General features: G+C 36.2%; 1 protein-coding gene across 1 annotated transcript in view; it reads right to left on the minus strand.

The window, feature by feature from the left end:
- LOC126845711 (mucin-5AC) overlaps window positions 1–22,540 on the minus strand; it is a 35,858-nt gene that overhangs the window by 7,610 nt on the left and 5,708 nt on the right. Inside the window, exons 2-4 of the mRNA XM_050584554.1 lie at window positions 1,210–2,625; window positions 710–883; window positions 422–599 (exon numbers count right to left, since the gene is read on the minus strand). Of these exons, the coding sequence (XP_050440511.1) occupies window positions 422–599; window positions 710–883; window positions 1,210–2,625 (1,768 nt within the window). The remainder of the gene's footprint in view (window positions 1–421; window positions 600–709; window positions 884–1,209; window positions 2,626–22,540) is intronic.

Consider the following 22,540-nt stretch of genomic DNA (forward strand, 5'->3'; position numbering starts at 1 on the left):
AAATCTGTTAAGTTAATAAAAGATCAGGCTACGATAATATCATTAAAATCGTACGGGAACTCGAGCGAAAGGCGTTCAGAGTTCTTCAGTTCCAACAATTAATAGCGTACCTTGGTATTATCGCCTTCTTTTACTTAAGATACTATTGATAGGAGTGATTTACTACAACGAGCCTGATTCACAAAATTGAAGCATTCGATATCCTTTACTACTTATTTTCTATCATATTCCGTCCAATACATACATTGCATTACCCTCCATATCGCCAAGACTCGCACACTCGATACTGCTCGACCGAGCGCTATAATGTGGTTTTTTTGGAATTATTAAAAAATACAGTTTACGTTTTATTATAACAACACCTACTCCATACGGCCTGCTTTTTCGTTACAATGTGTATTAGTCCCAATGAAAATCTTACCCAGACGAAGCGCTGGTCGGTTTGATCGACGGAGGTGCTACGGCCGTGGGTTCCGGCGATCCAAATAGATTTATGTAAGTCCTTTTGCCGTCTATGGACACGTACTGTTGATTAGGCTCAGCCGAAGTTATCACAGACACTTCCCCTTTGCCGACACCCGACGGTGATATTTCGTCGGCTGCAACGGTCACGATTAATAAACGGATTAAAAACACATTATTTCAAAACCAATTGCGTTGCAAACAACATTTACTCGAAAGCTGCTGTATGTAACTGCAAAAATCTTACCTGTTATAGGTCCGGCTTTGTCGCCCGGTCCCTGAATAGCCGATACCATGATGTCGAATACGTCTCCTTTGCTTGGCACTTGCACTTGGATGGGTCGACGTTGGCCCCCGATATGTGGTTTGAATTCCGGGTCGTCCAACACGATGCCAGGACGTGAATAATACGGGAATCCCTCTGGAATACCAGTAAATTAAAACATATTTAATGTACACGCAAATCAAGTAAATTATAATCTGCTCGTCTGTACATAGTTATTTCATTCAGAAAAATTATCTAACGTCTTAAAAACTATTGAAAATTCCCATATATTATAAAAAAACGTATTAAAAGTAGTAATAATTATTTGTTTTTTGAAAATTTTAAAATAAAAGTTAAAAAAAAGTATAATTTATGAAAACTAAATGATAAAACCATATTTTTAATAAAAATGTACAGTTAAATTGGATCACTGAACAAAATAAATTTTATTGGATGGGTTAAACGGTCAAGGGTAGACTTACCCGACTGTTGTGAGGTTTTCTTCACAGGCGCTGTCGGTTTGACCGGCAACTTATTGTCCGTAGGCTTGTGCGTGTCTTCTCGATGTGGCACTTCGGAAGTGGACGGTTCTAGCACGACCACGGCCGACCCGACGCCAGTGATGAGTTCCGCGCCCGCGGTGGATTCGGTGGGTGCGGCCGTCGAGTTTGTGGTCGGTGATGTGGGTTTTGCCGTCGTCGACTCGATGGCCGGAGTGACGGTCACTTTTTCGACGTGTCCGGCCGGCGACGATGGGAACGCTGGCGGCGAAGACTGCAAGTGATTGACGATCTTGGACACCTGGACGCCGAGCACTCGGGTCGCGTTGATGTCCATCTGAGGATCGTCCGTGGCCGGTGGCTTTTCCGTCGTTCTGTCCCTGTCTGCCACCGTCGGCGCGGTCACTCTGTCCGGCACGGTCGCCCTTTCCGGTTCCGGTGTGCTCGTTCGGTTATACTGTTGGGACGCCACGTTGTAGTCCTGTTGTGGTTTGGCCGACGTCTGGTACGTGGGCGACGGTCTTCTAGATGGCGGGGGTGGCGGCGGCGGCTGCAAACCTATCTGGTCGTCGTACGAGGAAATCTCTTCGGTGGGCACCAGCTGTTCGGGTAGCGGCACGCCAGTCAAGAACGGTTTGACTAGACTGGGCGGTTGCGGAGGAAGCGTCCGGACGGGTTGCTGCGGTATGTCGAACGGGTAGGGAGGAGGGTCTTTTTGCAAAATTTTGTTATTGTTATTGTTATTATTGTTATTGTTATTGATACTTATGCTCTGTTGGGGCATGGGCAAAAACGCGGGCGGTTCGATCACGACGGGCGCGTCTGATATGCGGGGCGGGCCGCGATTGTTGATTCGCGACTTGGGCGGCTGTCGCATCCCTTGGGCCTGCTGTCCGTTCAACAATTTCACGAACCCGTCCAGTATGTCTTCCATGTCGCTGTTGCCGGCCTTACGGGTCTTCTCGGTACCCGCCGTCGACGTCGCACCCGCTAGCGGACGCTGTGCAGTATTGGGCTCCGTCGTCGGTACGAGTGATCTGCCACGCGACGAAGCCCTCTTGGCTTCCCCCGAACTCCGTGTCGGGCCCACGTACTCGTAATAGTACTGCGATGGCGACGTCTCCTCGTCGAAGACGACGGCCGCGGACGCGCCCGAAACGGCCGTCCTGTCAACGAGCCCCAACGTGTCATCCACAACGTCGTTCTCGTTTCTCGTCGCACAACGGCCTGCGCACGCAACCGTAGGCTCCGGTCGTTGGACTTCTGTCAGCGACATGCGTCCGACTCGGTGCGGCTCGTCGATCTCGTTTGAGTCGTGAGTTTTCGTCGCCGAGTCCAAGTGACGCCGCCTAACGCGCACTTGTTCTTCAGGTCGGTGGTCATTGCTCAGCGCTTCACCTGCAACGCACCAAAAGAATAACGATTAATACAATTATAGGAATCAAACTTAAACAAATAGGAATTATTATACATATAGATTATACTAAATTATAAGTAATTAATTATAAGAAACAAAGCAATAGTCTCTACCAAAAATGTTTAAAATTCAAAAAATATATAAGATTAACGCCGCCATTTAATAAGGCCTAAATCGCGAACACAACTTTTCAATTCTCTTAAATCAAATTATAACGAATGACAATAGTTAAACTTTCATCTTCCACGTACTCAACAACATTACCGTATTATAAATAAATAACTACAATTATTACAAGTTGGTTGATTCGTATGGTATAAAGTAATATGAGATAATATTTTTGTATTTTCTCTTAGTCTTAACGCGGTATTAAAAATTGTTTTTTAGTTTTTATGGCACAAACTATAAAATAGGGTTATTTAGTGTTTTTTTTAAAGTTTTTAGACCGTTGTTTTTTAAATGGCTTGACATTTTTTTTTTGTATACGAGTAATTGATTCCGTTTTTAACAAATAATTACACGTCATTTAAAACGTTTGTGTTCAGAAAAAAATGTACACATTTTTTTAAAACGTAGATTTTTTTTTTCTATTAATCGAATGATGTTTCAAACATGATAGTGTAAACAACGATAGCGCGTTACGCGTCAAGCTCATAAACACCGCTTTGACAATAACGCATCATTTCCGACCTCGGGTAATTCACGTGAATGTAAAAAAACAAATAAATTTACATTGAAAAGGGTGACAAAAAACCTGGATTGTGTAACGCAATGATAATAAAATATACCTAGCCGGAGACCGTTCAAGCAAGACAACAGTTTTAATGAATTCCGCACTCTGGTGGTCAACTGTTGTTTTAGCGCGACACAAAAACCGTTTTTCTGCGCCAACGACCGTTGCAAGACGAGATATCGGCCGTAACAGTGTAAACGGTTTCCCACGAACGGTCTTGTGGAGAAAAAAATCCAAGCTAAAATAATAAATAAATAAAAAAATTGACGACAACCAGTAGGCCGGTTATGGGTGACGCCGATGGTAGGTACTTTTAGGCGCACAACTATTTATCATTGTTTGTAGTCTTCCGGACATGATTTAATACCACCGAAAAGACCTCCTTGTGCGATACACAAGCACAGATCCCGAATTGCTGATTGTGCAGCCAAGCCCAACGCACCGCTCCCATTTAATTATAACAAGACGAGACCTTTTACATGACAAGGCGGGAGGCAAATGGAGGAAATGATGACACTTTGCCGTTGAGCTTTTTTCTAAGAAACTTGGAAATACCAAAAACGTATGCAGCGTTAAAAGAAATTAGTAAGACGTTACATCGTTTTAGACGACCACGACTAATTATTATTATCAATCATTAAGGAGTTATCTAACATTGGTAAGGATCATCGAGGATGTATTGTTATCGTTAAGAAGTACAACCAAACAAGATGTGGTGTATACCCAGACTATGATTGGTTCAATGGCGCCTAGCCGGTCGGATTCAAAAATTATAGACATGACAATTTGTTAAAATTTTAAGCACACATTACATTTAACTAGAATACTGTAACACCTTACACCCAATGAACTCGGCACATGTTCGCCGCCGCTGCTTTCTCCGGTCGTTAAATTTTTTTTTGCATTTGACTTTCACAAAACAATTGGATGATGTCATAACACACACACACACACACAAATTGGTTGTACTCTACAAGCGTTATAGTATAAATAAGTTATACAAAACAAAAAAACCAGAGGGGTTCCGTTTTATGACCGAGAGACGTCGTTACACCTAAATCACTTTCTCTTACGGTAGACAAGACAATATAATCCGAGAGCAGAGACCTAACCGCCGCAGCAGCTCACGTGTGTTGATGTTTACTTTTTTCCCAATGTTAATAATACATGTATAATAAACGTACATATATTATCCATATTGTATTATATCTCTTTCCGCTTTCTTACGCCGTGGCAGTATAGGTATAGTAATACGTGTATCTATATTAAGTACACTATTTAATGCACACGAGACACACAAATTAAGTCAGTCGTCCGTGCCACAACCCGCGTTAGTTCCGGCAAAATTCCCAATAATTGCTTCATTTCCTAATAAATTCGCGCCTGCTTGTTTTGCACCGCACCGAGGAAGAATGTCATTTTCGACCAATTCAATTAGCCCAGTTACCAATTTTTGACCACATATGTATACAAACCGTACAATGGATAGCTGACTGGGAAAACAATTATTCAGATAATCACAAAAAAAAAAAACAACAGACAACGTGCGAAGAATGTCTTTAAATGACCTACAGCAACAGGATTTTTGTAAAACTTTAAAAAAAATCATCAAACAGTCTGTTTGAATATCTAGTGTGTCTTTCAGTTGACCTATCGATTGTATGCAAGTGTGCCTAATGTTAGTGAAACGGTTTTTGTAAGTTTAAAAGAAAAATACTTGTAGACATGTTTGAGTGTATTTGCATTCAGAATCTTACACTAATCACGTCATCCGTCACACTCATATAAGATTATGCCTAATAATTTTGTAGGCACTTAAATGGTGTTTTTGTTTAATACGAATATTTAAGGTTTAAATATTATATTTTTTTTTTACTATAAGGAAAATGCTAATAAGTCCACTATTATTTTGTATTAAAAATTCACAACAAGTGTTAAAATAAAAACCACCTATGCGAGTCAAGTGAATCACTTTTGGGCGGATATCCGAATTCCGATTAGAGCCCACTCGTGGTCTACTTAACCGGACTCTGCTACCCACCTTTTTTGAAAAGTCACGGGGCATCTACTACCTTACCCGACCGTTGCTTTTCATGATTACAACTCTGATAGCTTACAACTCTCCAATTTTCCGTATCTCTTTCACTCCTTCGTCTTAATTACATTAATTTTATTACATTTTTCAATACATACATTTTTTATGAAATTTAGTTTCATATTAATTTTAATACTGCCAAGTTTTGCACGGGTCTTGGCCATCACCCACACCATCCGCGTTAACATGTCTAATAAATTATGCTTTCTAAAATGTCATCTTTATTTTACTCATTATTCGTTTATTATGAGCGTGACGAAAAGTTTTTTTTTTTTAATATTACTCTAGTCTCTACCAAATCTGTCATTTTTTTTTTTATTATAAACTAATTTTTGGAACGCAATAGACCTATTATAAAGATAGTTAATTTTTTTGACGATAAACTATTATAACACATTTTACATGATACGTACACGGTTTCGAAACGAGTGACTTGAGTAACATTCCAATTTGTCTGCGTGCGTTTTTCTATTAATATAACAGTGTTACTAAAGGGAACCGTGAAACAATGCGTTAACGCTAAACAAAAAAAAATGTTTATTTGTGCAATATTAATTGTTTTTCTTTTTTACCATAGATCCCGTTTTAATGTTTTTCCTAGAGAAAATTCTTAACTCAGATGATCAAAAATATAATAGGATGTTTAACAAAAACATATTATATTCTATCAATAGTGATCATAATAATTATATGCGGAAACAAATCATAAAACAATAAAATATTTTCAAAACAAATTTTCAAAATTGTTTTTTATTAATGGTTTTTTTTTTTCAAGGCATAAATTAGAAGAATAGTATTGACAGATTTTGTTTAAACTTGTCATCTTAAGTTAATTATTAAAATCTCAAAAGTCACATTGTTTAGAAATTAGTTAATATTCAATAATGTTGAAACCTATTGTTTACTAAATAGTTTTTTAACTACCTTAATGTTTTGTTAAAGTTCAGACAAACTGCTTCTAGTGAAAACAATTAATAAGACAAAATTAAAAACGTAAATTGTGTTTGGTGTTAATAAATGTATTAACTCATTAACGCGTTCGTATTATTTCATGGTTGCGTTGACCTAATTGGGTAAAATTAAAAAATATAATATTTATAATAAATAATAAATCATAGATAATTAGAAAAGAACCAACCATGTTTATTATTAAATTTATATAATATGTAGTATGCATTGTACAATTAAAAGTGTTCAATAAAAATAAAAGTTGTTATAAACTTATTTGAAACATATAAATTACATTTGCTCTATTTATTACCCGCCTGACTTCTTTTAAGTAGGGTTTTTTTTTATAAATAAAAAATTGAATCTGTTGTTAGGTACTATTTAGACAATATATAACAAAATATAATAAATCAAAAATTAAAACAAATATTCAACGTGTGTCGACCAATAATAGTTTGGGACAAATAACGAATAATTTATACATCATAACTAATGGAATAATTGATTTTGAATAAAAGATAATTTCTTGTTTATCGCACAAACCAGTTAAAAAAAAATTGTCAAGTTATGCCCAACTCTGTTTGTAGGAGTATAGAAATTGAAATAACTGTAATCGAAGACACCTTCTCGGGTTCGGGTCGAAACCAATAAAGATCGGTGGTTCGTTTACCTAAATCCCCAAGCGTTTAGTAAACGTCAATATTGGCGATCAGCGATTTATCAACTGAACTTTAACGAGCCATTAAATTGATACATTTTTCGTGCAATGGTGTTAATGCGTGTAGTACCGTTAAAGAGCGGTTATTCGTGATCCCATAACCGAAACGGCTAAAGGTGTCGACTGTGGCTAATACACGTTGAAACCCAGTTAGGCGATGCTCTACTCAAGTACCCGTTCTGGGTATTGTTCTGAACGCTGCGGTTTAAATTGCAGTGGAAAAAAAAAAAATACTTGATAATAATAAGATTCCAATAAGCACACCGTAAACGTTTCGGATGTGCAACGGAAAACGCGGACGGGCTGCACCCGGCCACAATTTCGCATATATTATAATAACATTATCAATGTCCGTGTTTTGGTAATTAGTTCTACATTCCACGGGTGTGTTCACACGTGCATCACATATCGTTCAAGGTTGCAGGCTAGTAATTTTTCCCCATAATATATGCTTTAATCGTTCTACGAATATCGTTACTGGAACGCATGCTCTACATACCACCTAGGCATAATTTGTGTGTTAACTAAATTCGTCTGCAAATAATCTCGGCTCCGCGTTTAAACGCTTTCGGACTGTCAACGTGCAGAAAACAATACTCAAAAAAAAAATTAGTAGGAACCATTTCGTTTACGATACAGACAGAGAAACGGGTGCTTGAAGTACAAAAGGACAAAATTGGAACGCTGTAAAAACTTGGAAAACTGGGACACTACAACGTTTTTTTGACTCGGATTGGCAACGTGTACTTAAAAACTTCGGATACGCGTGTTACAAGGTTGCCAAACGACAGAAGCTTCATACTTAAATACCTGGTCAACATTAAACGACGCCCAAGTCAGCTATCCGTTTCCAATCAATGAAAATGTATTACAGCAACTAAGCGACTAGGTAGCCGTTTTAAATTCAAAACTAATTAAATTACAGTTGTGTAATTAGAAAATAGTTTGGACACAGAATTATCCAAAGGAATTGCATCTGACATTGTCCAGATGCAAGTGGGACACAATATATTCTATTATAACTTGACCTGACTTCGTACATAATGCGATCACAACTATTAAAGTTATACCGTGTCTAATTTATTCATTACTTTAAGCAAACAAAACAAATATGTTTACCTATGTTATTTTTTAACATGTTTTTATTCGTCGACTCGAACCATATTATCTCAATTATCGCTTCTTTACTTACTATCGTCTAATACCTATGAACTTATGATAGTTAAACGCGGATAAGACCTACGAGAGAAATAGTACTATATTAACCGGTTTAAGTAAAGGACACATTGTGGCGATTCATGATAATACCCGGTTAATATTTATTATACAGCTTATAAATTCAATTGTCAACCGTAATAAAAATCACATTTTGATGTGAGCTATAGAGTACTCGTAAACTCAACTCGAATGGTTTTGCATTGTTACACTAAAAAAATATTTAAATAATTGGATAAGTTATGAAAGTTTAACAAAAGAAAAGAAACAAATTAAGACACTAGTCTGATGTTCCATATATATTTCTGTATTTTATGTTTCTCCACATTTGCAATAAATCATCATTACGTATACCTCACCTAACTCTCCTTGTACAGGACTCCTATTAACTGTGTTAGCACTTCGAAATAACCCACTTATACTTTTTTATGAATGCCTGCAATTCTACAACATTTAACAGCTTAAACTTGTACTACGCCTATACTGGCTATTACTTTGCAACCGCAGCACAGATCAACATCTCAATCGTTCAATCTACTCCAGCGCAGTTCACAGCGGAAACCAGTATCATAGCCTACCATAAACTAAAATTATTATTATTTATGTATTATATTAGTATTGTATTTATTTTTAATTAACAATGATTGAAAGTTTCTGCATTTTTATTTAATTATTTTACAACAATAGTTAACACTGTGTTTTAAATTAGTTTAATCCATAGAATGCACTTCTTTCGTCGATTTAACCACCACATATGTAACTATAATCTCTAGACCAACTGAAATTAACTGTATGATCTGTACTGTGTCAATTTTTTCTATGTATGTATTTGACCATGAAATATGTTTAGTATTATTGATAATTAAACATAATTAATAAATAATTGTACAAAAAAAAATGTTCTCTGTGTGTCACCCAGTGGCGTAGCTACCGTGGGCGCAGGGGCGGCAGATGCCCCAGGGTGTATTCTAGAATAAGGCTTTTTTGTACGATTTACTATACACGTTGGAGCACAAACAAATGTCTTGCCCCTGGGCGCTTTAGCATTCAGTCTCAAGCTACGCCACTGGACTGTCACCAGCCTGACTCAACACTGTGCTGGCTAAGTGTACATCTACTCACCGAAATAGACCTAACCTAGCCGGTTTTTATCGTGCCGGGTTAATACTACACTTGGTGTTTTTTTTTTTCGGGTGTGGTGCTTAAGTTGTTTTGGTCAGGACCGCGGAATGTCGGCCCGTGAATTCCGTCGGTGGCCGTCTTGGCCGCGTGTGTATAGGTATACACATTATACACACGGTGAATCTACGTTAATGTATACATGTATATATATAATAATTATACACGTACACGTTGGACGCGGTAGAATATGGGTCGCCGCGGTAAACCCAACTCGACTGCGGCGCCACCTGTGGAATATTGTAATTTATTATTGTGTTGTTTTTTTTTCCAAGCTTAAACGAAAGCATTGAAAGTGGCGGAAGACCGCTCCGGACAGGAAGGATGAACGGCCGGCTTAGATAAAAAAAACCTTGAATGACGGCCGAGGCGGCGGCGGCGGTGGCGGCCTCGCTCGCGCATACCTACCGGACCGTTACGTTAACCCGTTACACACTGAACTATGCGACGTTGCCGGACGGCCGACGTTCTTCAAACAAGCCCCCCTCCCCCTTCCCTTCTCACCGTCCGACACGGGGAAGATGTGGCTGTATCATACACGAGTGTAATTATTGTTTTTGTTTTTTAAATTAATCTTTATTGCCTGTGTGATTTTTCTTTTGCCGGCCCGAGGCAGCTCGTGTATATGTGTATCATCTGTATACGGTTTCGATTAACCGAAATTGCGCGACCGGTTGCACGGTGTGTCCGGCGGTAATCTAGTATAGGTAAATATGTATACGTGTTATTCAACGAAAATATTAATACACAACATATAATGGGTAATAATAATATTATGGGTAGGTAATGTAATGGTATCCGCGCTATAACAACGTGTCGGATTTAAACGCGCGCTGAACGACCGACTCGAGAAGATAATTCCAGTCCCGAGGGCCTCATACGGTATCATACTGTAGTAATGCGCTATTATTATTAATATTATGGCCGTGGACTTTGGCCGCCGTGCTATAGTCTCTTTACCCTTCGCCGACCGTCTAAAGTCACACAAATAACTAGAGGAATTATAACGTTAAGCTATAGGTTTGTCCGTTAACATTTCGACAAACATTACATTCAGCAACACCAAACTTAGTCACACAGTCTTTGGGAGACTCAACGCAATTGGGACTTGATTTATTTTTATATTATTTATTATTATTATTTGTAGTTAATTATAATACATAATAAAATAGGTAAAATTATTCATATAAAAAATTATTTAAAAAAAAAAAATAATTAAGATAAGATAACTTTTTTTTAAAACTTTAAAATTAAATTTTAGTTGGAACGAGAACCTGATTTTGGTCGCTTGATGCTATTAATAAATCAATTAGTACTCTTTAAGGTGAAATAATAAGAAAGTAAACCGGTGAAAATATATATTTAAAAAAAGTTGGTTATATCTTAAGTAAAAATCTGACCATAGTACCTGGTTTTCGACGTGGTTATTTTTATAAATTCGTAGCTTCTAATTAGCTTCTAATAATTATAGTTTATACAAGAACAATAAGGAGTCGACTGATGTGCTATCCGGTAGACCATATATAGATCCATTATAGGTGGACCGTGTGGCTTGTAACACAAGGAGTATTATAATTGACATTCAAAAAAAATCTGTGTATTCAATCGCTTTATATAAATTGAGTATGCGTATACTAATGTTTTTTTGCAAAGCGGTAATAGGTCAGGAGATCAAGTACATACGAGCGTTTACCGGTCGCTTGTAAGAACTCACTTCCTCAACAACGGGCGCCAAAACACAATTAATTCAGTCGCAAGTTATAATATTTTATTCTCAACACAATAAATAAAATACCGGTCCGACGTCCTGTTTCAAAAAATTAAAATGATGTCTATCCTACTTCGATAAAATGAATACCAAATGTATTTGTGAATTATAACGTATGTGTATGCCTGTTGCATATTTCAAATTAAATAGCTCAAGCAAACAAGAAACTAAGAATGAACAGGTGATAAGTAATCAACATGAAAATTCGAAGAATACTAATAAATTATTTATGATTTGGTCATCTATACAAGACGTTATGTATAGCGTTTAATAATTGTTTGGTAAATGTTGGGTTGGAAAATTGTTTTGAGTGAAACTCAGCCTTATTAAATTAACCACTGTTAATTGTTTTAATTGATAAAAATAAAATAATTACTGTAATATATTCGTTTTAATTACTTGTCCAGGTCCGAAAATTAAATACCAATTAAGAGACAAGTCTTTAATGCAATAAATATAATGAAAGTTGGTTTTTCTAACTGTTTAGTCAGATAGTTAGCACTTAGTTCAACATTATGGTTAGACGCACATTAAGTTAAGAACTGTCATAAATTGTGAAAACCTTTAGAGATTATTATAATATGTGAAACAATCCGAACAACAATAGGTACAACGTTTATGCAAGGAACAGAAAACACTTTTAGAGAATACTGCCTATAGGATTTTTATTTACAAAATACATTATTTTATATAATTAAAAATAAATTATTATCATACATCATTTATATTATAGCTATTTATTTAACTTAGAAATTGTATACTTTTATGTTATTTGGAAACCACAAGATTCTAGAAATTATAATGTTTAGTATTTAAGAGCTCAAAACAAACAATGTTGTACTACTTTGTTTAATTTATCGAGAAGCTCAAAAAAAAAAGAATTACCAATACTAGGTTTTTTGTCGATTTGAAAAATACTTATAATTTATTAAACGTTAGATTCGTAGCCAAATGATTTATGACATTAATATAAATTATAATTATATTGCAATCAATTATCAAACTATAGGCGAAGCAAATAAGGACGGGCAATGACTCGCGTTTTGTGAACTAATTTACTTGTATATAAGTATGATATTGATAGCTAACATATAAAATGAATACTAGTATAACAAGTAATTCAAGTAGTATTTAAAAAAAAAAAAATAGTAATAACCCTAGTAATAACTACTATTAAAATAACATAAGATTAAAAAGAAAAACTTGTAAGGTAGAGTTGTTTCCCTTTTTTTTTAAAGACTTAACGATTAAATTATAACTGCACGCGTTGTATTATTCAACGACTATTTTAAATAAAACAAAAACCCTAAAATTACTTATTGTCAAGACGTTTTACTCCAATGCTTTCATCAATTCCTAACGCTGCTGCCGAGAGGGCGATGAGAATAATTGAAGAATTATTTATTGGTAACTTTAATTTTCATTGTTGTTGTTAACGTTCTACACAATAGTAATCATTAATCAGTGATATGTCTTACGAAAAAATAAATAAATCAGTGTTGCTAGGCGATGAGGTCGCTATATATAACAGTAGGCGTTTGGTCTTAAGAGTTTCTAACACACATCCGCGATACGAGATATTTATGTTAATGTCAAAGAGTCACTTAAACCGTTTTTTTATTATCTATAGATATATTTATTTTTTTTATTTATAATATTGCATGTATATTATACACATATACATATATAATCGTGTCACGATCTGGTTATCGTTTTTATTGCACTTAAACATGAATGTCTGATTGTTTTTTTTTATTTCTTCGCAGTATGCATATTACTAGTCAAACAATCTGTGTCAAGTTTTAATTTTTTTTTTTTTTTAACGCCTGATCAATCCACAATAATAAGTATCCGCATTAGTTGTAGTCACCGTGCTACACCTGTGTCTGTCTACTATGCAAATCGGAAACACCTACTATGTCGCGGTAGTCGTTTAAATGAAAATTTGCAAACAAAAAGTAACAAAAAAAAAAAAGCCTAAACCATTTACCTATAACGGTTTAGACGCGAGAGAGAAAGAAAGGATGGCTCTAAATTTAATGTTTTCCATTAGAGATATATATAATATAATTTACAATAACGATTGGTATTGTTATTATTTTTATGGATTAGTGCAAAATACATTGTTAAACGCTCAAGCGTAAAATGTGTGCTGAACAGGTGACACAATATCACATAACAGTATTTTTCCTGTGTATAGACCACATAGGCTGATCTTTACGAAAAAAACTGTCCATACTACATTCAATTTTTGCGAAAGACTGCAGTAAAAAAGTTGTTAAGAAAACTCAACCCAAATAGCTGCTGTAGTCTTCGACGCATATCTCAAAATGTTTGGTGTTTTTTTTTATACTGTGCAACTTTATTTCCGGAGTCCATATAATAGCACTAGATATGTTTATTACCGAACCGACATATGGTACACGTCCGGTTTGTAAACATGATTTAAATACCGAAAGTAGCATGATAATTCGCACCAACATTTAACTACATGTTCAAGTCAACTATCATACGAAACTAGGAGCTTTATATTCATATTTCAATGGTATTGTCTGTTCTTTTTCTCCTGGACACGTCGGTAGCTCCATTTACTGTCGAATAGTAGTTTTGAAATAAACCATAGTAAAGAAAAAATCGAAAAAAATCAGTTCAACGTTCCGAACCGAAATGATTTATAGTGGGTGTTAATACCTCCTAGATTAGATCAGATTAGGTTTGGCTCGACGCTAAATTTAAGATGAGACGACGTTCACCGCGGACGCGTTGACCACCGGTCAAGTCGTCGACCTAAATACAACGTTTCGGGTCATAAAGTCTATTTCTTGGTGCTGAAATATACTGTAATAGGTCTGTCGCTAAGACGATGGGAGCTTAAACCGATTGTTATTTATAATTATTTGTGTCATCATTTCCAAGCGACTGGGACAATACAATATTGTATCGCAAACTGAAAATTCTCAGTCCGTCACTCGTCGCGAACGGATTTTTTTTATTTTGTCATGAGAACTAAAAAAAAATGCTTTCATACACAATGTGTTTATATATATATATATTTCGGCGTTCAGTGTTGTAAAGAATCGCCACGAATAACAACATCTCCTCGCGGCACAGGCCCGACCGTTAATGTATAATAGTAGTAAACGCGGACGGGGCGTGACAATTTTTCACGGTAAATCCAACAACTGGTCCGATCCGAAAAACGTATCGTCGTTACAGTCGCCGTTAAATGTGCCCGTGGCGACATCGGAGCCGATATTATTTCTAATAACAATAATAATATGCATTGTGTATTATTGACGGGACGCGATAGAAACGAGGACAATATTTTGGTCTGTTAAGACATTATTTTTTCTTCGTATTCTACTTGTCGCTTCTTCTTCTGTCGCCACTATACCATTCCATTCGTTTCGCACCCTATTCAACACGGCCATTGTCACCGCGCGTACGACTGGCCGTAATTAACGACCGACGGTCTCCGGCCCGGGTTAAATAACCCATATTTCAGTATAGACAACCCATTATAATATACTACTACTCGCGGTGCCGGGTTCTGCTCTCATTCCGCGCGGATTGTCTGCTGACCGTATCGACCGTTTGCGGGTTTCCAGACACCCTTTGCGGCCCAAGTATATGTATACAAACAATTACTATTACTACCAACACTAGGTCAGGTCGGAGGGGTCACGCGGCGGTTTTGAGATGACCGAAAATACGTGTACGGACGACCGCCACACGCCGGTAAATCATCCGTGAACGACGACCCGATTCGAAACTTCACCACATAGGAAACTTGAAAATACTTAAGTGAACGTTGTTGCTGTTGTTCGACACCACTCGGTTATAGCCGGCGAAAATTCATCGGTAGGTAGGTTCCGAGCTGGATACTTGGATTTATGTACGCGACACGATCGTGTCTGATGTTCCGACCTTCGTTTGCACGGTCCGCCAAGTCAACGGTGTAAGATGATGTGACCGTCATCGATCACTGTTGCAGTGTACTTACGGTAAGTCGTACCGCCGACATTGCGGACTATGACGATTCGAAAAGACCGGAGAGAGTTCAACGCCCTTGTTATTTATTGGCCGATGGCAAATTTACCATTTTCCAGACAGAAACGGACAAAATATCTCCACAATATCTTAACAAATATCTTAACGACATCAAATGTGTGAGAACAATAATATTTATATAGCATTGTGAATTATGAAAGTACCTATCGAAAATTGTATATTTCGTAGCAATGTCCACCTCTTGTTTCAGATTACATAAGTCGCATTGATATCAAGTCAACGGATCCGACATTAATAATGAACTGCAGACGTTGCGGCAGTTAACGTTACAAATTAATTTCCATCTTTTTAATGACTCGACTGTAATTGACGAAAAATTAAATTGATCGTTTCCGTGTTTTCGGTAGTAAATTAGTGGACACCGAATACTATATTTTATAACATGTTTGACGAAATGTTAACGTTAAACGTTTGGAAATAGGTAGTAAGTACTTGTTCACATTTAAAAGACGGTCTAACCGCTTAATTTTCTACTTACCTGTCAAGTAAGTAATGTAATGGATTGAAAGAAAGACTATTGACTCGTGTTATTATTAGGCAAAACTCAATGATCAACGAGTAATTTAAAAATAAAAAAATAAGGATCTAATTTTGTTCTACTACAACGCTGCTAAACTTTCTAGCTGATAACATGTGAAGAACGAATTTACCATCTTGGCTGTTGGTAGTTGGTACTGTACCGCGTTTATAAAAATTAAAATTAATGTTAATTAATTCTTAAACCTATTACAGATACAATGAGCATCAAAATTTGATTTCTCTCACATTGTAGTACAGATTATCAATGCAAGAGAGATTTTTCAAGGAGTATTATACAACAGCTGTTTTTAACATCATTGAATTAACCCACAATGAATCTACATGAGTCGCACATGTAATGTCTCAACATTTAAACAAAATAGCTGATGTATGACGGTGGTGTACCTTTAAAAAATGGTCAGCTAAATATTTTTTAATTAATTACTACAAACAAATAAATGGCATCTTGCTTATAGCTTACCGTCAAAATGGCGATAATGTGACACCTATCTTGGTGTGTTATACGGGTAAGACATAGATTAACGTTGGGACGTTGAAAATTAAAATTCAACTATACTATAATAGTCCGTTGCCATCATTAAGAACCAGTGAGGATTTTAGAATGTCACTATAAAAGAACAATTGCTTTAGACAAAAAACATTTTTTTTTTTTAAATGATACAAAAATGTAGATTTTTGTCAGCTAGCCATTAAGTTTTTAAATGATCTACAAAATTAAATTTATGATTATTTTTTTTTTGTACATGATGCCATTAGGTTGGTGTACCTAGTTGTATTACTGGAGTAATTTACAATGGGATATTTGGTTTGATTTATGGTTATTTTGCCTGGAATATGTTGGAGAGTTACCGGTTTTGACGGACCCGCGGCGGTTCTCAGAATCTTTTCGCTGTGAAATACTTTATCCGAACGGATACCATCATAATATTATATATTTTTCTCTGACAAAAGGCAATGCAAAGAATTCATATTTTATGTGACGGAACAAAAAAAAATGTTCAAACCGATTTGTCTTGATCATAAACCGCATATTACACTAGTATTATACAGGTGCTCTGTTTGGCTGTGCAGGCATGTGTTGGCGTACAATGCACGGTTTGGACCACCAGGCAAAATAAAAAATGTTCTATTCTAAAGTTTACCAAAATAAAAATAATTCGTCTGCGATTCCCACGTTGTACCTACGAAACGAAAGTGTAATAATAATAATTCTAAAAGATTAGATAAAAAAAAATCCGTTTAAGTATATATAATTTGATACGTTTGAAAGCAAACAATAATAGTGAAACCGTGTTAACGTTATTTTTCAGTTTTTTCCTTCAGCTTTAATATGAATTATTGGGTAAACATAATAAAACATTAAGAAAGAGAGAGTGACAAAAAAAATTATAAAATATACACATCATGCCGTAGGTATTTAAATGGTTCTATTGAATCCTGAAAAAGCTTAACGATTCCGACTGCATAGTGATGCAATTTCGAGAGGTTTGCATTAAATTCACTTTAAAATAAGTCATCGAATAAAACCACTCAACGACAGTATAGTCAAATTATAAAATAGTATATGTAATATCAATGTTTGAATTAGTGCAAGTACATTTTTTTTCAGGATTAATACCTACCCAGTAAATAATCAGTACTCTGTCGAATAACGCTTTAATAGGTCTTCAATTAAATTATGTTCAACTAAACAACAGCGATAGGAACGTACAACTAAAAAATTTTTTTAAAAACACTCAAATGATTGTTACCTTTGTGCTTCATTCCGATTTAATTTAGTTTTAGTTTACTGCAAACCATTTATATTTGGATGTTAGTCACTTGGTGTTGTATATTTGTATAGTACATTTGCACGACAGCAGGTGCATGGGAACAGGTTTAACAGATTGCACCATGATAATTTTGAAATAATGAAGTATAAACATTTGTCTAACAAACGATGTAGTCGAGTACGAGAGATATTTATAAAAAAAAAAACATTTGGACCTGATAAACAACGAGTTTTAAATGCTATTTCGTATAAAACCAGTAACGCTAATTTAAGTTTAAAAAATAAATCAAATACTAAGAATACCTACGCTATATGTGGGATGATTAAAATTATATAATATCTAACTAATACTTTTTTTTATCCTAGAAAAAAAAACATTTCTACAATTTAGAATCCAAAGATCATCGACCGATAAGTCGAGTTTGATATAAATAAATCATTTTGGTTCGACCGCGTCAAAACGTATGGGAGTCCTTGTAATTTAACTGTGCGCGTTTTTTATATTAGACACGCCACTTATGTTATGTTGCCCATCACAGTTATACAATAACACATATTAAGCGGTTGTTTGTGTTTACTTAGTATTTGGCTTGCCTAGAGTTTGATGAACTGAGCCAATAATACATCAATGTGCATGTGATTTTACGGTTCATCTCGATCGCATCGGCTTTGCTACCATTTTTTTACTCTTGATTCTCCTAGAACCATGTTAGTTTGGTTTTTTTTTTTAGACAGCAACTGTTACATAATTCTAGGATTTTTTCTCCGCTTCTCCACTACAATTCCATCGGTTAGCCTTAACTGTTCGCGCCCATCGATTTTCCAATTAATCGGTGGTTTTGTCGATGGACGGTTTACAGAGAGGACGTATTTTTTTTTAACGTTTCACGGGCAAATAACGAGCGGTAAAGCAAGGTCGAAGGATGTATACGTTTCCCGTCTTGTGGGTTTTTTCACCAGTCATCGTCGTCAGGATCCATGCTGCAGCAGTGTCTTGAGAGTTCCGTTTTTTTTTTTACCCGAAAGAAAGGGCAAAGAACTTTTATTTTCTCGGTCTGTCCGCGCACAATCGATCCGTCGGTGTCTGTAATTAACCATTGTCTGTACGCACATTCGGATGAGCTGCCGTCGTTCACATCTCAGCGCGTCATAAAAAGAAAAAAAATTGCACCGAAAGCGCAAGCTACATCATAGTATTTGCCATAATATTCCCCGGTGATCTTTTTTTTTTTTATTAAGGCCAGACGCGTCGTTAGGAAATTCCAAGAAGGCGAGAAAAACTCACCCGTAGTATTAGTTAAATAGTATTTTTTTTTTTTAAGTATAAAAAATAATTAGAAAGAACGCCAGTGATTTTTCGCTTAGCTGATGAATTTTTTGTTTCCACCACAAAGTACAGTACTTCGGCACAATTGAAAAACGAATACCGCCGACCACATGTAAAGATATCGATCCGAATTATAATTTAAGTACAAGACAGCACCAAATCGCGCTATACCTACCGTGTTAAATATTATCTACCGTGCCTGTATCTAGTTGTTTTTTTAACGTGACTGACTTAAACGCTAACAGCGTGAGTACCTAGGTAACAATGTGTTTCACGTGTAAAATGACTGTCTATTGTTTTTACAAATACCTAGAAGGCTCCAACACTCGTACTCAATTTGGCAAATGCGTTTTGGCCAACAGAATATCGTTCATTGTTAATAGACCGACAATCGTACAGTATACCCGCTGGTACGCTTTGACCCGCAATCGTATATCACAATTATTAACCACGTGTTATTTTTTTTGTAGTCAGCCTGTTCACCTATATGGGTCATTAAACATAATTGTTATCATTTGAACGTCGTTTTTTTTCATTAAAAACTCACAAGTCATATACACTCATGCGCATGTATGATGCACTTAAAATACAAACGGTGACATGTGCGTGAGATCGAGAACATTAGGTCTATGACATTTTTAAAAGCTATAATATCATACATTATGTGTTCGACTTATATAGGTAGTCGGTAAATATTCGATTCCAACCATATTGGTTCAATCACAGTAGTTCCAAAATTGAGACTGGTTAGTTTTCCAAGATGAACCCATAGACCGCCGTGTAAAGCATGGATTATACATTATTCACCACCCAATGCACTTGTGCTCGTGCATGCACATACTAGTAACAAGTGGAATGGATTTGAATAACTCGACGTTCTAGAGTACCGTTCGGTTGAAAGTTTCTGTTAGGCTTGGCTATGGCATTTACTATGCATTAGCCGCAAACTTTTTTCAAGCTTCAGTGCGATAGTTGAAAACTAGAATAGTATATTAGTGTAATTTGGTCTAAAAGCAGAAAACAAATATTCGGACAACATTTTTCGATTCCGAGGAATTTCAAAAATCTTCAAATTTGTCATTATCATCTCACAGTACACAAAAACGATTGGCGGTACAATGGTATTTTCTTGGCATACCAGGCTAAACCGTTTACCGTTTTTTTGGTGATTATGGACGGTTTGTGTAACTGTACGAATGTGCATTCTAATCCCAACGACAGCGTGTGGAGGACAAAATTGTATTGTACACGGCTGGAGTTGCCCAAAACGAACCGTTTTTCCATTTCGATCAAATAGAATGCACCAAACATACGATATGTATATATATATTGCTAGGTTTGTACGCATTGTGCAAGGTTGTCACGATTGATTTTATCGTATAAACGACACGATTGTTAACCGTTTTCATTATGTGTTTACGTGGTTGCTTTTGTGCGGCCGATGAGTTCACATGCGAAAATCACACAATATCTCATACGTGTACACGATAACAACAACAGTAATGTTATTACTTATTACGCCGAGGTATTGTCATTTGCAAGACGTGCGAGAATACGGCAATAATAATTCTAGACGTCAAATCGTCTTGAGAATCGTCTTCGGTTATTTTACGCTTGTCCGATGCCGAACCACAACAGACTTGCAGCAACGAGTTCAACGACACCCGTTGTGATGATGTCGACAGATCCTACGTCCACCAATAATGTCTGCAAGTACAAGTAAACCGTATAGAAAATACATGCTACCGATATTCCTTAAGCTGAACCAATTGCGAGCGCCACGCCGAAACGGTGCATATTGTGCGGTGTGGTCCTTTCAACAGCGTCTGATACGATACTGTCCTACACGTCTGGTTCCACGAACACAGTCTTATATTCATGGATGTACACAACACCGTGATGCATATTGTATATCATCATCTGTATACTCATCCCGGTATTGTAGTCGAACCCGTGTAATCCACCGTGTAATAACACACGTTGAACGTACAAATGCTGCGACCGGCACGAGAGCATCGGGGTCGTTCGTCTCGCGTTCGACCGAGAAAAGGAGAATCATGCCTGATAGTCACATAGCCGAGACACGTTGGATAATAACAGTATATAGTTACTTTGAAAACTTAAGGTGCACACGCGGGACCGACCTAGTGACGTTGAACTTGCGCACACGTCTGTAGACAGCCGCGCCGCGGTGTCTGTGGGAACCGGGTAAAACGTTTCTAAATTATATACCATTCCATGTAGTCGTGGTCGTGACCGTGGTACCCGAATTCTCTTGGAATGTATTCGGTCGCTTCTATAACCGGGCATTTTCAATTGGCCACGTTAATTATACCACAAAAATCACATCAACTTAAATGCCAACATTATCTTTGCAAATGCGCGTCCGAGTCCCGCCGGATTCCTAACGAATCTTCGATTTCAACTTATGATATTTATGAACGTACATTACGTTTACAGTCACCGTCGGGTAAAACACCAGAGAAGTATGATAATAATAGTTGAAATTGGAGAATTTCAACTTTATATTTCAGCCTAGATCCAATGCATTCCTATGAACTATGATGAATTGATGTGCAGAATCTCGAAAGTCCAATATTCCATCCGTGTGTTTGGCTGCCTTTTGGATTCTATCATCCGTCATTCCAGGTAATGTGAAGATTGTAAGATATGATTTAGATAATATTGGTACAACCTTGGTCGTGTCGATGATACATTTATAAGAATTCGATTACTGGATGCTAGATTTCAAAAATCTGGATTTCCACAAAAAATGTCATGTTAGCCGCCTTTTGAAAATATTATAAATTCAATATATAAATATGTATTCAATTAAAATGTTTTTTATGTAAATGTAAGAACAAAACACAACATTTACTTCAAAGAGATAAGTTGATTTACGATTTCGGATTTGTTGAAACCCGAAAATTCGAAATCTGTAAGCAATAATTTATTGTCAAAGTTGAATGTTTTTTTTTTAAATTATCATCAAAACATTTTACTTATGAACACCGCTTTATATTGTAATAATTTTTATTATTTGTACGATTTTTAAGTAGCGTTTTTTGTGATCATCCGAATTTTCGGATTACCTTTACTATACCTATAGTAATGAGTTCGAAACTACATAGCACAAAATGTAGTATTATTTTTCCAAATAATTGAAATCCATTTGTCAATTATTGTTTTACGTAAAATTGAATTACTTTATTCCTCTGACGCTATTTTGTTTAGATATGTTGGAGTAAACACAAAGTTCGACAATTTAGTTTGCAGTAAAACCACAAAAACAATATTCTTTAGTTAGGTTAAGTTTAATAAAAGTCAATAACCAGAAAAATAATATCTGAACCCGTTTCTGTTGTAACGTATAGTGACGAGAAAAGAAAGATTGACTGGATTCCCTGCTGTCTATATTTTCATATATACAAACGCGTCATAATATGACAAAATCAGTAAAATGGAACCTTCTGCATGTTCGGCCAATTACACCGACTAGACTAATTACGTTGGGAACGACCGCGGATACCT

This window comes from Adelges cooleyi, unplaced genomic scaffold (genome assembly GCF_023614345.1).
Source record: "Adelges cooleyi isolate 19-005CV unplaced genomic scaffold, UGA_ACOO_1.1 ACOO_flye_CR_arks_rails_tigmint_CR_PRNA_8, whole genome shotgun sequence".
NCBI lineage: Eukaryota > Metazoa > Arthropoda > Insecta > Hemiptera > Adelgidae > Adelges > Adelges cooleyi.